The sequence below is a fragment of the Staurois parvus genome, unplaced genomic scaffold (genome assembly GCF_062004578.1).
Source record: "Staurois parvus isolate SC_StPar_1 unplaced genomic scaffold, SC_StPar_1.0 ptg000081l, whole genome shotgun sequence".
NCBI lineage: Eukaryota > Metazoa > Chordata > Amphibia > Anura > Ranidae > Staurois > Staurois parvus.
The window spans coordinates 1,698,357-1,717,824 of NW_028317877.1; the positions used below are offsets into that span (position 1 = coordinate 1,698,357).

Consider the following 19,468-nt stretch of genomic DNA (forward strand, 5'->3'; position numbering starts at 1 on the left):
AAGGACATAATTTTCGTTTGTGTACAGCATTGCATGACCGCGCAATTTCCAGTTGAAATAGTGCAGCGCCGAATAGCAAAAAAAAGCCTGGTCAGGAAAGGGAGTAAATCCTCAAGAGGGCAAGTGGTTAATATAGTAAGTGCAAAACAATTATTTTCCTTGTTGTCCATTGAGGGTCACATGAATTCAGAAACAGAGTGTATAAAAACAGTCCACCTGAGGGGTGGGCAGCAGTCTCTGAGAGGTCCAACAGACATAGGACCATCCCACAACAGACTATCTAAAGGAATCAATGTCTAAATAAAGGGTAGATTAATTAAAGGCCATTCAAAAAAAGGGAAATGCCACTACCAAGACGTGGGCACCAGTGAATAACCTGGTTCTCCAGGCCAGGACAGAGAATTACCACTTAGGGAAAACTGGCACCTGAATGAACCATGGGCCCCATCCAGCTAGCCATCAAAAAAGGTAGAAGACCTACTACCCAAAGAGGAAGAAAAAAATATTAAAAAAGAGAACCCAAAGGGGACGTTTGGACAGACAAACATCGTCCACAAGGTAAACCCCATGATCAACAGCAAAAGGCTCAAGCCCAGCATTCCCAACCCTTGACTTCAGGGAAAGGAAGGATATAATAAGGAAGCAGGATACCTGATCAGCTAACCCATCTCAAAATTATATAAAATTATATAATCATGGATGTGAGATTCCTCATAGCATAATAATTCTAATGGTTAGACATGAATGACCTAAAAAAAACTGGTAGAAACTGAAGGGAACTAAACCTAAACCCTCATAAAGGAAAGGCTAAGATGAAAAATGATATCTGCACAAAGGGTAGGAAAGGTCGACGGAAAACCGTGACCCAATTTGATGTACAAGAACACCAGAGTTGGAGGGAAGGACAGGGATCCATCCAACAAAACACCCAGAGTGTTGCTATAATATGACAAACCACACTTTTATATCTACCTAATCTCTTAAAAACTACTGTATATGATTCCAAATCATTTAATTCCCCTGCCAAGAAACAAGGGGTAGAAATCCTAGTGCTACTACTATGAACATCCGACTGATAGGATAGGAGAAAGGAAGTAATCTTTGGATACTTCCTCAGAAGACTGAAGCTTGGACGCAGATGGAAGCCCTATATCCTGGTAATCAGGTGTCACAAAGGCCTCCGAACATACATTATCCCCATAAAGGAACTCTTCAGCAGAGTCCCAGCAAATCTTGTCTGCTGACCATCCAGGGGAATATGGGACCCTCCAGTGCTGTACCTTCACTTTTTATTGTAATGATGATCCATTGTCACAAATGACATGCACAGGGCTGTCCAGCATCAGTAGCAGGTAACCAGACCTGTTGCAGGGAGATTTCTCAAACCTTTCTAGGGGTGAAGGTCTTGCAGCACCCAGATGATGTTTGGTAAAGGTCAGGTCAGAACATTGACCCTGATGACTCAGAAACTGCCTGTTCCAGAAAACCAGACTCAAGAGCCAGATAAGAGGTTACATCCATCTGTGGGGTCCTCCCAGTGGGTGGAAAGGAATGATCCCATCCCCAATCAGAGACCAGAAAATAGCCTCTGGAACATCTAGGTCCAAACAGATCATCTTGGTGTCTTGCTGAGACCAGACTCTCTAAGACTGTCAGGGCAGGAACGCTGGAATGGGCAGGCAGGCCTATGGTACGGTCACGCTGCGACTAACGACAGCCACTACCCACAGACCAGAGTCCCTCAGGGCGCGGAGTCTAAGCCCCAGGCTACCCTTCACCAGGGCCCCTGATGGTGGGGATGGACTTGACGCAGCCTGAGACCAGGTCGCGGCCCCCGAGTGACCCCAGCTGCGATAACGACTGCCGCCAATGGCGTACAGCTGGTGGGAGCTAGATGGGAACACGAGTAGAGTAGTCAGACAAGCCGGGTCAATAACAACGGAGCAGACAGTACTAGACGGTAGGCAAAGAATACTCAGGTCACGGGCCGGGTTCAGCAACGGGAGGTCAGATAAAGGGTTCCCACCATGCTTTGCAGAAAACCAAGATGGATGCCAGCTCATGGAGATGCACAAGCCCTGAAGAAAGGTAGGACCTTGACAGTACCTCCTCCTCAAGGGCCCCTCCCCCTCCGTGGCTCAACAAAAGGTTTCTGAGGAAATCAGGCGTGAAAAGCGCGGAGGAGGGCAGGAGCATGAACATCCGCGGAAGGAACCCAGGAACGTTCCTCGGGACCATAACCACGCCAATGGACCAAAAACTGTACCCGACCGCGGACCAACCGAGAATCCAAGATGCGGCTCACCTCATACTCCTCATGGCCGTCGACCCTGATAGGACGAGGCCGAGGCGGAGAGGCAGTAAAGCGATTACAGATCAGAGGTTTCAACAGGGATACGTGGAAGACATTGGAGATGTGCATCCCAGGAGGAAGAGCAAGGGCATAGGCAACCGGGTTCACCCTGCGAAGAATGCGGAAAGGACCAACAAAACGGGGGGCCAGCTTTGGTGCGGGCACCCGAAGCTTGAGGTTGCGAGTGGACAACCACACCCGATCTCCGACCTGGTATGAGGGAGCGGGCAACCGTCTACGATCAGCCTGAAGCTTCTGGCGCTGTGCTGAGTCAATCAAGGACCTCTGAATCTGACCCCATGAGGAGCGCAGAGCAGCCAGGTGGTTATCCACAGCCGGAATGTCCTGTGGAGAGAACAACTCAGGCAATACAGTGGGTTGGAACCCATAGTTGGCCATGAAGGGGGACATCCCAGAGGAGGAGTTGACAGCTGAGTTCCTCGCAAACTCTGCCCATGGCAGGAGATCGACCCAGTTGTCCTGATGATCCGATATATAGCAACGAAGGAATTGTTCCAGGGCCTGGTTGGAACGCTCCGCAGCCCCATTGGACTGAGGGTGGTAGGCCGAAGAGAAGGAAAGCTCGATACCCAACTGGGAGCAGAAGGCGCGCCAGAACCTGGACACAAACTGGCTCCCACGGTCCGAGACAATCACCTTGGGCAACCCGTGCAAGCGAAAGATCTCCTTGGCGAAAACCGTAGCCAGTTCCTGTGCAGTCGGCAATTTCTTGAACGGAACGCAATGGCACATCTTAGAAAAACGATCGATCACCATAAGAATGACCATATGACCTTGAGACGCAGGAAGATCCACAATAAAATCCATTCCCAGGTGTGACCAGGGACGCTCCCCATTGGGAATGGGTTGCAGAAGGCCCAATGGAAGGTGCCGAGGAGATTTATTCTGGGCACAGACCGAACAAGCTGCTACATATGAGGCGATGTCAGAACGGAGAGATGGCCACCAGAATAACCGAGAAACGACCCAGGACAATTGGTTCCTACCAGGATGACCGGCAGTCTTGGAATTATGGTAGGTACGTAGCAAGCGGGTACACAATCCCTCAGGTACAAAACATCTTCCAGCAGGTCTCTCAGGGGGAGCGTTAGTTTGAGCCGCCAAAATCTGCTCCCCAAGGGGAGAAGTCAGGTTGGTACGAATGGCAGCCAGGATCTGGTTTGGAGGAATGACCGAGGTCGGCTCAGTGTCCTCCCTGGACAGCTCAGAGTATTGCCGCGACAAGGCATCAGCCCTGACATTCTTGGAACCAGGCAAGTAAGAGACCACATAGTTAAAACGTGACAAAAACAGAGCCCACCTGGCCTGACGGGGTGTCAACCTCTTAGCCTCCGAGAGATATGTGAGGTTCTTGTGGTCAGTGAGAACTAGGACCGGGACCACAGAACCCTCAAGCAGGTGCCTCCATTCCTTGAGAGCCAGAATAATGGCCAACAACTCCCTGTCTCCAATCTGGTAGTTGCACTCTGCAGAGGAAAGCTTCTTGGAGTAGAACCCACAAGGAAGTAGGGGTCCCTCGGGTGACCGACGCTGGGACAAGAGGGCGCCTACTCCTGTCTCAGATGCATCAACCTCGAGAACAAAAGGCAACCCAGGATTGGGATGAGACAGAATTGGGGCCGAAGTGAAGGCGGCTTTCAGAGCCTTGAAAGCTGAGATGGCCTCGGGTGACCACTCGTGAGGGTTACTGCCCTTCTTGGTCAGATCTGAGAGAGACTTTGCCAATGTGGAAAAGTTCCTGATAAACTTCCGATAATAGTTGGCAAATCCCAAAAAGCGCTGAATGGACCGAAGACCACTGGGACGAGGCCACTGCAGAACCGCTGAAACCTTCTCAGGGTCCATAGAAAAACCCACCGGGGAAATGATGTAGCCTAAAAAGGCAACCTGGGATTGGTGAAATTCACACTTCTCGAGCTTACAGAAAAGCTCGTTTTCATGTAACCGTTGCAGCACCCGCTTAACATCCTGGATATGAGTCTCCGTAGACGCAGAGTAAACCAGGATGTCGTCCAAGTAAACCACCACGCACAGCTGCAACAAGTCACGTAAGACATTGTTAATAAACTCCTGAAAGACCGCGGGTGCGTTACACAACCCGAAGGGCATAACCAGGTATTCATAGTGGCCGGTTCTGGTGTTGAACGCGGTCTTCCACTCATCGCCCTCCTTGATCCGTACAAGGTTGTAGGCAGCCCTAAGGTCGAGCTTAGTAAAGACCGTTGCTCCCTTGAGGCGGTCAAACAACTCGGTGATCAACGGAATAGGATAAGCATTTTTAATCGTGATCCGATTGAGACCCCTAAAATCAATGCAGGGTCTCAGCTCACCTCCCTTCTTTTTCACAAAAAAAACCCCAGCTCCTGCTGGAGACGTAGACTTGCGAATGTGCCCCCGGGAAAGCGCAGCCGCAACGTATTCCTCCATGGCCTGATTCTCTGCCACCGAAAGAGGATACACCCTGCCACGCGGAGGAGTAGCACCAGTTTGTAAGGTTATGGCACAATCGTATGGACGATGAGGAGGCAGAGCACCGGCACGCACCTTGTCAAACACGTCCAGGTACTCCCCATATTCATTGGGCAGCACAGAGTCCGAGGAGGTGCACAGCACCTTAACCGGACCACGGATGCAACCAGCCCCACACCGTGGTGACCATGAGAGAATCTCGGCCGATCGCCAATCAAAGGTCGGATTGTGCCTCTGAAGCCAGGGATAGCCCAAAACCACGGAGTAGTGCGGGGAAGAAATTACCTGGAAACAGGCCAATTCCCTGTGAACAGCCCCAATAGCTACCTCCACCGGCAGGGTCTCGTGGGTAACCTGCGATGGCTGCAAAGGCCTGCCATCTATCGCCTCGAGAACCAATGGAGTCTCTCGAGCCTGCAGAGGAATGGAGTACTGGGCCGCAAACGAACTGTCCATAAACAAACCGCCAGCCCCAGAGTCTACCAGCGCCTGGGCCGTCACCGAGCCTCCTGCCCAAGAGAGGACAACGGTGATAAGCGGTTTATCTTTACGGGAAACCGGGGACGAGGAAACTCCACCCAAGATCTGCCCCCGACAGGATCTCAGGTGCGGGCGTTTCCCGGACGGACCGGACAGGACTGCCGAAAATGCCCCCCGAGTCCACAGTACAGGCAGCGACCCTCCCGACGCCGAGAGGCCCGCTCCCCCTCGGAAAGGCGAGCAAACCCCAGCTGCATGGGCTCACTACCAGACAAACCATCCCCAGGAGGCGTGGGAGGAGAGGGAGGCACGGGTGGGACAGAAAACGTAGGCGCCAAACGGTTAGGAGGCCTCCGCAGCCGCTCCTTAAATGAAGGCCTCTCTCTGAGCCTGGTGTCAATCAAGATTAGGAAGGAGATGAGTGCCTCTAACTCCACAGGCAGTTCTTTGGCTGCGATCTCGTCCTTCAACGCATCAGCGAGACTATGAGAGAAAGCAGCCACTAGAGCCTCATTGTTCCAACCCACCTCTGCCGCCAAAGTACGAAATTCGATGGCATACTCGGCAACGGTTCGTGAATCCTGATGCATGGACATGAGCAATTTGGCAGCAGAAGCGGAGCGAGCGGGTACGTCAAATACCGTACGGAAGGAGGCAACGAAACGGGTAAACACGTGAATCACCGGGTCATTCCTCTCCCATAAGGGATTAGCCCAGGCCAAGGCCCTATCAGAGAGCAGCGAGATTAGGAAGCCCACCTTTGCCCTCTCAGTAGGGAAAGCGTGAGGTATTAATTCAAAGTAAATCCCCACTTGGTTAAGGAAACCACGACACTGACTCGGTTCCCCCCCAAAGCGCTGAGGAAGAGGGGCAGAACCAGTCATACCTCTGGGTACCGCGGGTTCCGCAACAGATGCGGAGGTAGGTGCAACAACCGGAGCAACAGTGGGAGAGTCCACCGGAGTAACAACTGACCTAATAGCCCCAGGGGTAAGGTGCGCTGTGCGTGCAAGCAGAGCCTGCAACGCCTGAGCGAACTGATCCAACAAGCGATCCTGTTGGTCAAGTCTGGCGAGTAACATAGGGATCGAAGGCGTACCTGCACCCTCAGGATTCATGGCACTTGTGTAATGTCAGGGCAGGAACGCTGGAATGGGCAGGCAGGCCTATGGTACGGTCACGCTGCGACTGACGGCAGCCACTACCCACAGACCAGAGTCCCTCAGGGCGCGGAGTCTAAGCCCCAGGCTACCCTTCACCAGGGCCCCTGATGGTGGGGATGGACTTGACGCAGCCTGAGACCAGGTCGCGGCCCCCGAGTGACCCCAGCTGCGATAACGACTGCCGCCAATGGCGTACAGCTGGTGGGAGCTAGATGGGAACACGAGTAGAGTAGTCAGACAAGCCGGGTCAATAACAACGGAGCAGACAGTACTAGACGGTAGGCAAGAGAATACTCAGGTCACGGGCCGGGTTCAGCAACGGGAGGTCAGATAAAGGGTTAACGCAGAGAGTAGTCTTGTCCAAGCCGAGTCGGTTACCAGGAGAGCAAAGGAAACAACACAAGAGCTTGCAACAGGGCAACATACAGGACACAAGTGCAGAGCACACTTGCAGACAGCAGGTTTAAATGTGCTCAACCACACCCTTCTGAGGAGGAGCCGCAGAAGCCTGAAGGCATAAAGGTTCCCACCATGCTTTGCAGAAAACCAAGATGGATGCCAACTCATGGAGATGCACAAGCTCTGAAGAAAGGTAGGACCTTGACAAAGACAGAGGACTAACCTGAAAGGGACTGAGAGACCATACTAGACAGACAAGAAAGCAATGCCACAAACCCTAGAAAGGGAAGGCTGGGAATACTCTGGGACGCATAGGGAAAAGGACAACATTCCACAGGGATTAGACTCTCATAGAAAATACTTTAGCTGAACGGTACTGTTCAGTGGTGATCCAAGGCTATCAGCACTAGACACTTGGCAATTCACATCTAGACAAGTTCGCAGACAATAGATGCTTAGTATTGCTTGAATGGCAAGAAACCAGGAAACTGACCCTCTTTAAGGAGAGCCTCCTTAGCATTCCACAATGGGGATGTCAGGAAAAGGCACTAGAATGAACATTAGGACCAATGCTGTGAGCAGAGTCTGGGTTTCCCAGGGGATACTGAAGGGTCAGATCAGATGATGAAGGCTGAGCAAAGGGATTAGAGGGTTTCTGGTTTTGGGCCCTATGGTTTGAATGGGAGGAAGGCTCTGATTGCTAATATGCAACTACCACTGTAGAAGATGAATATAAGGGTCATTCGGCACTTTCCACGGCACTCTTTTTTGATGAGGCAGGAGTATATTCTGACTGCCAGTGGCATTTCTAATAATGATGTCAAGAGCAGGAATGAAGAGGCAACTTCCCTTGAAGGACATTTGAGTCAGCTCTTACGGTTTTCCAGGCACATAGTGCCCAATGCTCGCAAACGGACTTCAGCACCATGCAAGAAACAAACTTAGATGCTTGCAACAGGCCATCACTTCTAAAACTAAACTCTGACAGGGAGCTTCTAGGTTTAACCTAATCTTTATTATTATTTTCAGCCACAAGCAGTCAGGTATTTTGTTAATTAAGCACTGTACATTTCTGAAAAAATGTATTGGTTATAACTGTTGGTTTTGTAACATACCGGTATGTGATGTTAAGTGATAACATTTTATGTGGAAATACCAGACTGAATACCCATATTAAATTTTTTTTTATAGCTATGATGTCATTGCTATTGCCTTTTTTTGTGTTTAAAGAAAGTTATTGCTATGTGGTTTTCAAATAATGCACTAAAAAATCCAACAGAAATATTTTACAAATCCTGAAATTCTGGATTAAAATAGACCTTTCTGGTTTGGGTTATCAAAAAGTGCTTACCTATGTTTTTCTGGTTGCAATATGAACATGAATTGGCAGCGCAGCCGGAAGAGCCTCTAAGCCTAGAACATTTTTTAGTGTGATGAAAATGTTCTTTTCCGTACATGTGGAAAGACATGGTTTTATGGTGGTTATTAACTCAAATAATCGTTAGTGGTTTATTTTGTCTGTAAATGCAGAAATTGATAATGATGCTGAAATTGCTGTGTACTTTAAAGAAAGGCACATTGGAGAGGAGTTTATTTTTGTGATCAGTCGACAAAAGTGTTTGAGACTGAATTGGCTATATTACACAGGTAAGCTATGGGTATCATACGTCTACATTAACGGCTCTGAATGCGTAGCTGATCTTTTCCCCATTGCTGATTTACCATGCCTGGGTGGAGCATGGCTTTGCTGACCACCTAATGACTGGTGATCTAAAGAATGGTGGAAAATATTAAAGAAGCACCAGGAAAGGCAGAATTATCGCAGAGCCACAGAATGAAGCAGAAGCAGGGTAATCCTTGAACTGCAGGTCCTCCGTAGAGATGAGCTTCAAACTGTGACCAAAGTAGAATTTTGGTCTGAAATTTTCCTCAACATACAGGTGAGCTAATAAGTGTGTTTGCCAGCCCACCCACTGATCCTAACCTCTGGCTGCAAGTTTTCACAAAATGTGGAAAGAAAATGAAAACGTATCTTTTGTATGCAAAGTTGTCCATTTATAGGATCATTCTAACACATAACATGTAAATACCAAAAAGTACACCCCAAAATACATTTTGCTACTCCTCCTGATTATGGCAATGCCACATGTGTGAGACTTTTCCACAGCCTGGCCAAATAGAGAGACCCAACATGCAAGGAGCGCCATCAGGTGTTGTAGGGACATAAGTTACACATCTGATTTCCTGACAACCTTTCATTTTTGAAGGCCCTTCATATTTCTAACACATAGCATGTACATACTAAGAATTACACACCAAAATACATTCTGCTGAGCAAAGGGTAAACAAAAGATTACCTGTGGCTTTATTAGTGCAGTTGTCCACAGAGAAGAACATTGGTCCAGGCAGCAGGCCAAGATGTGGTCAACAACAGCAAAAGGAATTGTGCAGATAGCTGGTAGGAATATTGTCCATAGTCAGTACAAGCAGCAAGCAGAGATATTGTCAGCACAGTCAAAGCATTGGTCCAGGCAGAAAGCAGAGATGTTGTTAGCAGCAGCCAAAAGGAATTGTCCAGGCAGAGACATGATCAGTGAAAGAAGGTAGAGAAGGCGCTACTGAGTGCAGACAGTTATACATCTTATTAAAAACAATGCTGTGAATTTACACTCACATTATAGAAAGTAAATACAGGCACATCTGGAGTCCAATGTAGTCCTCCAGGACCAGTTGGCATAGGCTGCGGGTCGAGGCATGCAGTTCCAAGGTCCAGGGGCCAGCTGTGGGATGGAATGGGTCGGGAACAACTGCTATGGTATGCAGTGGAATGCAGCGTTTGGCGTAACCGCGCATGCTCCAAAGCATCATTGCATCACTTCCATTGACGCAGTTATGCCGAATGCTGCGTTCCACCTACATTGGACTCCAGATGTGCCTGTATTCACATTCTATAATGTGAGTGTATATTCACAGCATTGTTTTTAATAAAGTGTATAATTGTCTGCACTAACTTGTGTCTTCTCTACCTTCTTTCACATGTGACACTGGAGACCCGCTTCTGCTTTACCCTGAAGGCAGCCTTCAAATGATGACCATCCTGGTACCCCTGTGAATCTTCTGCCAGACACGGCAGTGGTCTTTTACTCCCTCTCCCCTTCACTTTTTTCTCCCCCCATAGTGGGGATATGGACTTGACAGTGGACATCTTGCATGCGCCAACTCATCTCCATGTAGAGACATGGTCAGTACAGCCAAAATATTGGTCCTGGTAGTAGGCAGGAACATGGTCCATAGTACAGGTAGCAGGCAGAGGTGTGGTCAGTTCATGCAGCAGGCAGAGGCATGATTGCAGTAAGTCAGCAGCAGGCAGAAATATCAGGTTTAGGGCATTGTCAGGTAATATCTGGGCACAGGGGTAGAGATTTCATCCCACCCAATCTCTTCGAAGCCTCTGAACTAACAGACCCTTTTCCAGGAATTACAAAACCCGGAGAAAACCAAAAACTTAGTTTTCTCCACTCCAAAAAACTATTCTGAAGCCCCTCACATATGTAAGACCACTTTGTTATCTTGAATCCTTCTACTACAGTAGCAGGGCAGAAGCTCAGTCCAAGCGGCAGGCAACAAAATGTGGTCAATTACAAAGCCAAAGTCAGTTCAGGTGGAAGGCAGAAACATGGTTGATAGTCCAGATAGCAAGCAGAGGCATCGTCAATAAACAGGCCAAGGTCAGTTCCAGAGCAGGAAAAGGCATGAGGTGTGTGAAGGCAAATGGCAGGAATTCAGAATTCCGTTTACCATACTTCACTAATATTGTAGAAAAGTATGGTAATGGCGGAAACAGTCACCTATGCAGAGGCCTGGTTGGGAAGGACACTGGGGACAATAAAAACTGATGTCTTGTCTAACACCTTTCCTGGAGCATACCCAACATGTTTTTTTACATATTTGACCTTTTTCTCTGGGAGGTACTTTTTCAGGAAAATGGCGTTTATGGAGTCTTCTCACTGCATCTGAGCGAATGCTTTCTGGTGGGCCTCCAGGGTACAACAGGGCAGTGACAATTTCCTCTTGATAGAGAAGAAAGGAAATGGGTGCCTCGGTGGATTTGCGTTAGACCACATATGAACTATAAATGGCCAAACTGAAAAAAATAAATGCAGACTTGTAATAATGGTAGGTTCTTCTTATAGCAAGGTAGGGGTGGATCATCTGATCACTGAAGTCGACTCCCGCCATGAAAAAATTGACTGTGACCAAGCCCCGGTAAGGAGCATCAGAGGGCATGGCTTGAATGACGGCTGAGGCCATCTTCCATATGCAGGATTACACGGGCGGTCATAGCTGTATCCTTTCTTCTCTTCTCAACCTCAAGTTACTGGACTTCATGCCAACACCGCTCCCCTATTCATGCCAGTGAGCTAATTCTTTGTATTGACAACTCAACTTCTGAGCAGCACCAAGACATACCATACACCAGTTTATGAACAAATTGTACTCATGGACACATTCTGGTTTCTGAATTGTGCCATTCCTTCTGGTGATTTGCATGTAGATGTTTCGTTTGTCCCTCCACTTCATAGCCAATATTTCTTTGTTCCGCAAACTCACCGGCTCCCCTCATTGTAGTCTTGTGTTTATCAGCCTTTGCAGGAAGCCCTTCCTACTAGCTCTCAGTGTGCCACATGCTAGTGTTTTCCTTTGGTGAAGATTGCGGAAAAGGGGCAAGCTGGTGTAGTAATTATCTACATAGAGATAATAACCCTTTTCAAAGAGTGGAAATACAAGCTCCCAGATGTCTTTTCCACTTGATCCAGTATAATCTGGGCATTCAGGGGGATGCAGCTGGGTGTCCTTTCCTCATACACGAGGGAAGCATAAGTGTACTCCGTGGCTCTGCCGCATAACTTTTAGAGTTTAACCCCATATCGGGCCCTTTTCCTGGGGATAAACTGCTTGAAGCCCTGCCTGCCAGTGAAGGGGATATGTGGCTCATCCACATAGATATATTTGTCTTGGATAAATAACTGGGCAAATTTCTTGGAGAAAAAATTAAGAAGTGGCCGAATTTTATACAATTTATCATATGATGGGTCATTTCAGGGAGGGCACTGGGTGTTATCGTTGTAATGGAGGAAGTGCATGATTGTTCAATATCTTGTTCTTGGCATGACTGATTAGTAAATGGGAATATGATGGATTGGATGGGTGGACCAGTAGGAGTGTAATTCATTGTTTTTGTGAGTCCCATATTAAATGTGAGGCCCAAAAAAGATTCTAAATTCCTCTACTGTTAACTGCTTCCATTCTTAGGGATGGGCATGACTTAAATCTGGGTTTTTGGCCATGAATTGTTGGACATAGAGGATGCAGTGGTCCACAATTGAATGTAATAAGTCATCAGTATAACTAAATTAAGAAAATCAAAGGGGGCAAAACTTTCTGTGTTCACTTGGACACCTGGCTGTGCAGTAAAAGGGGGGATGTTAGCTGCTTCAGAGTTAGGGGTAAGCCATAGAGGGTTTTGAAGAGCATATGGAAGACTGGCATGGGTCCTAACCTTTAGGGCTGAGGTAACACCCCCCCAATACCTGGCCTTTCTTGCAGAGGTTCTCCATTTCTGGTGCATGCCACTGCGCTATTTGTGGTAGCCTGCTCCTCGCCAGAATGCCTTTGTTTCCTCCTCCTTCTCTGATTCTGTATCAGACCCACTGCTTAAAATGGGCTCATAATCCAAATCAGACTCAGACACAAAGAGCTCCCCACTACTCCCGTCGGTCATGTTTAGAATTTGGTATGCCTCCTCACAGGAAAATCATTTTTTAGACATACTGGTGACTGTGGGCTAGGGACATGGGACAGATATGGCTGCACTGATGGGTGCTGATAAAGCTGCTGTAAAGAGGCTGCACTGATGGGTGCTGATGAGGCTGCACTGCTGCGTGCTGATTAGGCTGCACATCTGGGTGCTGATGAGGCTGCATTGATGGGTGCTGATGAGGCTGCACTGATGGGTGCTGATGAGTGTGCACTGCTGGGCGCTGATGAGTGTGCACTGCTGGGCTCTGATGAGGTGCACTGCTGAGTGCTAATGAGGGTGATCTGCTTGATACTTATGAGGGTGCACTGATGGGTGCTGATAGGGGTGCACTAATGCATGCTGATGAGGGTGCACTGATTGGTGCTGACAAGACTGCTCTGATGTGCGCTGATGTGAATTGATGAGGCTGCACTGATAAGGTTGCACTAATGGATACTGATGTGTACTAATGCACTGCACTGTGGCTGCAGTGATAAGCTGGCACTGATGAGGCAACACTGACGGGTGCTAATGAGGATCTACTGATGGGGCGGCACTGCTAAGCAGCATGGATGTACACGGATAAGCTGCAGTGATGAGGTAGCACTGATGGTCACTGATGAGCACTGATAAGCTGCAGTGATGAGGCAAAACTGATGGGCACTGATATGCACTGATAAGCTGCAGTGATGAGGCAGCACTGATGGGCATTGATGAGCACTCACTGATGGGCACTGGTGAGCTGCAGTGATGAGGCAGCACTGATGGGCACTGATAAGCTGCAGCAATGAGGCAGCACTGATGGGCACTCACTGATGGACACTGCTGGGCACTGATGAGCTCTAATAGAGGACTGATGAGCACTAACAGGGCACTGATGAGCACTAATAGGGCACTGAAAAGCACTGTAGGGCACAGTAGGGCACACAAACTAATTGTGCTGCAACTGATCTCTCTCCTTTCCCCACACTCAGTATCAGTGTGAGGAAAGAAGAGAGAAGACCCAGGCATGACCACTCTGTGTTTACAAATGTGATCGCTGGTCACTGGACAGAACAATCATGTGGTAAAGGGCTGCTGTGATTGACCTTTTACCTCTACATGTGATGCACTGTCAAGGGACACAGCAATCACAGATCCTTCACGAAGGGAAGCGTGATCAAGAGAGGATGTTATATGACGCCCTCACAGAACTGATTGGCCACGCTTTAGCCATAATATGACTATAGCCCAGTCGGCAACTCTTTGTATTAAAAACAGAGGTGTTAGTAGCATATATTTGAAAACATACAGGTGTGTTCAAAATAATAGCAGTGTGTTGAAAAAAGTGAATAAAGCTCAAAATCCTTCTAATAGCTTTTATTTCCATACACACAAATGCATTGGGAACACTACACATTCTATTCCAAATCAAAACATGAAGAAAAATATATCAAATTTGTGTTGTTCCTCTAAAAAAATTGAAGAAAAGTGAATATTAGACTGTTCAAAAAAATAGCAGTGTTTGTATTCTTCTTTACAAACTCAAACATTTACTATATAAACTGAAAATGTTTGAAGATTTTGCTTTCCTTTGAATGACTTAATGAATATTTCGTTGTATAAGCACTGTTTCTGAGAACTGCTGTACATCTGTGTTGCATGGAGTCAACCAACTTCTGGCACCTGTGAACAGGTATTCCAGCCCAGGATGATTGGACTACATTCCACAGTTCTTCTCTATTTCTTGGTTTTGCCTCAGAAACTGCATTTTTGATGTCACCCCACAAGTTTTCTATCGGATTAAGATCCGGGGATTGGGCTGGCCACTCCATAACGTCAATCTTGTTGGTCTGGAACCAAGATGTTGCACGTTTACTGGTGTGTTTGGGGTCGTTGTCTTGTTGGAACACGCATTTCAAGGGCATTTCTTCTTCAGCATCAGGCAGCATGACCTCTTCAAGTATTCTGATGTATTCAAACTGATCCATGATCCCTGCTATGCGATAAATAGGCCCAACACCGTAGTATGAGAAACATCCTCATATCATGATGCTTGCACAACCATGCTTCACTGTCTTCACAGTGTACTGTGGCTTGAATTCAGTGTTTGGGGGTCGTCTGACAAACTGTCTCCGGCCACTAGACCCAAAAAGAACAATCTTACTTTCATCAGTCCACAAAATGTTGCGCCATTTCTCTTTAGGCCAGTCAATGTGCTCTTTGGCAAATTGTAACCTCTTCAGCATGTCTTTTTTTCAACAGTGGGACTTTGCGGGGGCTTCTTGCAGATAACTTGGCTTCACATAGGCGTCTTCTAATTGTAACAGTACTCACAGGTAACTTTAGACCTTCTTTGATCTTCCTGTAGCTGATTGTTGGCTGAGTCCTTGCCATTGTGGCTATTCTTCTATCCATTCGAATGGTAGTTTTTCGCTTTCTTCCACGTCTTTCAGATTTTGGTTGCCATTTTAAAGCATTTGCGATTATTTTAGCTGAGCAGCCTATCATTTTCTGCACTTCTTTATATGTTTTCCCCTCTCCAATCGACTTTTTAATCAAGATACACTGTTCTTCTGAACAATGTCTGGAACGACCCATTTTCCTCAGAATTTCAGAGAAAAATGCACTGTAACCAGCATGTACAACATTTGCTGCCTTCCTTCCTTAAATAGGGGCAATAATTGCCACCTGTTTTTCAAAGAATGAATGACCTCACTAATAGAACTCCACACTGCTATTATTTTGAACATACCCCTTTCAATTAGTGATTCAATTACACAGAATCGGCAGCATGCATGTCATGACTGTTGGGTCTGTTGGATTTCTATTACTCTACTACACCTGCTAGTAAATTATTTGCCATGTAGAAATATAATTTCTACCAAAAACAGTGATTGATCAGGTCAGTGATGTCTGACTGCTATTATTTTGAACACAACTGTATGTGAAAGCCACATTGCCAGGGCAGGAGCTCTGTTAGATTAGTTAGGACCCACAATATAGAGTCACCTTGACTGAGCAGTGCTACTGGAGGAGATATCCAACACCTGACCTCTCCTCCGTAGCATGAACCTGGTAGTGCTCTACTCTGAGCACTTCCGGGTTCACAGCTGTCAGATGCTGACAGACTGTGACCAAGCAAACAGTAGACCAAGTACAGTTTGTAGTCGATCAACCGAGGCATGCAGGAGAGACTTAGTAGACCCCTTTCAACTGCACAGTGCTAACACACTGAGGGCTTATAAGCCCCCTTAAGATAGCAAATTAGTTATGTAAAACCAAAAAATAACATTTATTATACTAAATTAGAAAAAAAGGACCCCTTCGCTCCCCCTGTGCATTGATGTTTCACTTATGTAAATTTTAAGTATTACTCTTTGTTGCTGTATTGCCAGTGCAAGCAATTTTAAGGCATGGCATATTTAGTAAACAGGACAGCGCACATGCCTAGCTAGCTCCGAAGAAGGGGGAGCGACCCCCGAAATGTGTGCTTTTAGGGTTGAAAGAAATCTTCGGCACAAAAATGCACGTTTTAGAATGTGTGCAAAAAAATAAAAAAGGTCTGGCAGCAAAGGGGTTAAATGGCAAAGCAAGTGGAATGTGCATGTACTGCATTTTTTTTGGTTTTATTTTGTTTTGACATGCGCTTTAAATGTACAGTGGAGTTCCACTGACGCTAGGGAATTCCATTTCCCTGCAGGAGGCTTGAATTTCCCAGAAACTACTGTTCACCATATTCATCAACAAACTTAGACAGTCATTTCCTGTTTGTGTATATTTTGATTAAATGTGTTATGTCCCATCATAAACAATTGGCTTATAATTCAGACATATTGTTAATAACCAAGATTTTTAGCCAGATGAATATTATTTGCAGTGTGGTGCCCAGTTCCTCTGCATTGTCTCTTAAATAAAGTCTTGTTTTTGTACTCTGTGTTCCTCTTAATTAAAAACATTTTGAACTGAACATTACAGAGAACAAAAATGATAAAACATCTTCTGACATATGTAAGACAGATATACACATTATCATTATTTGTAATATTTTCTGTCTGAAACACATTATTGTTGCTGGAGCCATTTTCCTGTTGCTTTTGGGCAAATTCCTGGCAACACCTAGCACAGCATTCTGTTAATCACCTTGATAATCCAATAGGGTGCATTCATTTGGAAATTACTGATGTGATTATACCATTACTATTCTTTTTTATGTATTACCTGTCAGAAAATGTTAACTGAGGGTGGCTGTTTTGACAGCTTTGTTCTTTACACAGAGCTACAAAACAACTCACTAAGCTATAATGCATTCTTTCTTTGCCATATTCATTCGAGCCATGTAATAATTTCAGCTCTCATTGGCTGTTGTTGAAAATACAATTAACTGATCCTGCAGCATTTTGCTACTGAATCAGATATCACCTCATTACAATTATATTTATCTGGCATCAAATCATTTTGGCTCCTACAAAAAGATTATTATCTTTGACCTGGAGAGATCTTCGGATACCTGAAGGATTAAACATTTTATTGACTCTGAAAAGTTATACTACAGATCACACCAAGAAAATTCCATTGAATCTCTCAGTACTTCAAATCCTCAACCCCTGGAGGGATCTTATTCTTGTATGCCAAACAGTTAACAACTATCCATTCTTCCCTAACTCTATATGCTGCCAAATGAAGGACGGATCTCCAGGGCACAGTGACCAACAGTAATTGACACCAAATTTGGGAATCTACCTTTTAAAATCTCAATTTCAACCCTTGAAATTAACTACAAATTAATTATGAGCTGTTATCTATGTTTATCTAGGTTCTCCAAATCCCCATACTTACCCTTTCACTTGCTTTAGTGGCTGCCAAACAGAAGGTACCTTTGCCCAAATTTAGTGAGAGTGTTTGGGAGTGCAGCTCTACTGGTCTAAAATATATTGAGAGATCCACAAGGTTAAAGTTTCCCTCTTCCACCATTGGAAGCCCTGCTGAACAAAAAAAACACTGGGTTATGCCCCAACCTAATTTAAATTACTTTTGCATATTTTTAGAGCTACAGAAAGAATGAAAGTTCATTCCTGGAAGACCCCTGTGCTTTCTTTGCAACATATTTACACTTTTGTGTCTTATATGATGTTTTTCGAAACGCTCACTGCACAATAAAATGACTCCATGAATAAATTCAAACACATTTCATCTGCATGAATCGATCTCCTCTTTAATCTGAGCTTTTATGTGGATCCCATGACAGTGTAAATCAATCTTATTTTAGGCCCACCTTGTTGCTTTATGGGGGAGCCACCTTCTTATCCTCTCATCCCCCTGCTACCCCTTTTCCCTACCATCCCCTGCCACTCTCAAGCCCTATATTTGTTCTAAAGATAGATCCCCTTGTTCCCTCAGCAGTCTGTAAATAGCCAGTGCCATCTTACCCATCCCATTCCCCAGTCTCCTACTTCTTGAGTCAAGCCTGTGAATATGCTGACTATACATGCTGTTACTTTCCTGATTTTGTTTGATTGGAGTCCTGTTAAAAAATATATATATATAGAATGCACATTCAGTTAGCTATGACAAAATATGGTTTTGCTTAGTAAACTGAGCACATTAAGCATAAGCATGTTCTTTCTTCTAGATATTAGAGATAGACAATTCACATCTATATAACCTATCCACTCGTGTATTTTTTGTAGGTATGAACAGAAGAGTGTATGTAACACAGTTGAAAAGTTTCATTTGGACTCAGTGGAGATTACTGGAATTTCAGCTGTGAATGACTTTTACTCCTGTATCCTTTTCTTATCTTTATTTTGCATTCTGGTTATGTTTTATACGCAATATCAGCTTATACCTCTGTGCTCCTTACAGACAACTGAGTGTGTGAAATAAACAAGCTAAAACATCTCCAGGATTACACATACAATTACATATTCTGCTCACCATGTAAATATCAGGAGACAGAAGAGATTATATTCAAACTACAGATAATTTTTTATCAAAATTAACTTTTTGTGCCTATAATTTTTCTGCCTTTGTTTAATTAGCAACCAGTTAGAATTCACATTGCTAACGTCAGGCCAGTACAAGATGGATACTGATTGGTTGCTGTGGGTTACAGCACTTAAAGCGTATCTCAACCCAGAAACAGTATTTAGATATATTACAGATTACAGCTTTTAGATGTGGTGGCTGCATTCGTTTTCTTTTTTTTTTTTAGATTTTTTACCCATTATTTTCACATGGTAATTTTGTGAATAACACACTCCCTGTCCCCGGGTGGCTATGCTTACTCCTCCAAAATATTTATGTGTTACCACTCAGACTAGACTTCAAACACTTGTTCATCTGCATTACATGGGGTAAAATGAGATTAGTAGTTAAGCTCACAAAAAGTGACAAGGGCGCTGTATTTTGGGAAAGGTCAACAGGTATTTGCTGTAGTCGCTGAAAATGTTTTTAGCCTGAAAATAGCAATGAATGCAGCCACCACATCTAAGGTTTGGTTAACTGCAATTTGTTCAAGTTTTGTTCTTGGGTTTAGTTCATTTTTAAGTATTTTGACTTAAATACATCTTCACTCTATCCAAATAAAAAAGGTTTTTGGCTGGAACTCCAGTGAACATCAGATAGTGGTCAGACATGTGGATGTCATCTCATCGCTGAAATGTATTTTTATTCTAAAAGATCTCTTTATAAACATGCCTAAGGCTCCAAAGGGAGGATTAAACGCATCCAGGCAATGAAGAGCCATCTCTTTTGGGTGCTTTGGAGCAGGGTAAAAAGATGGAAGAATGATGTCTTCATTGA

At 45.5% G+C, this 19,468-nt stretch overlaps 1 protein-coding gene across 1 annotated transcript in view; it reads left to right on the plus strand.

The window, feature by feature from the left end:
- WDR27 (WD repeat domain 27) overlaps positions 1–19,468 on the plus strand; it is a 425,210-nt gene that overhangs the window by 183,234 nt on the left and 222,508 nt on the right. Inside the window, exon 20 of the mRNA XM_089669697.1 lies at positions 18,355–18,449. Coding sequence (XP_089525823.1) covers positions 18,355–18,449 — 95 coding nt within the window. The remainder of the gene's footprint in view (positions 1–18,354; positions 18,450–19,468) is intronic.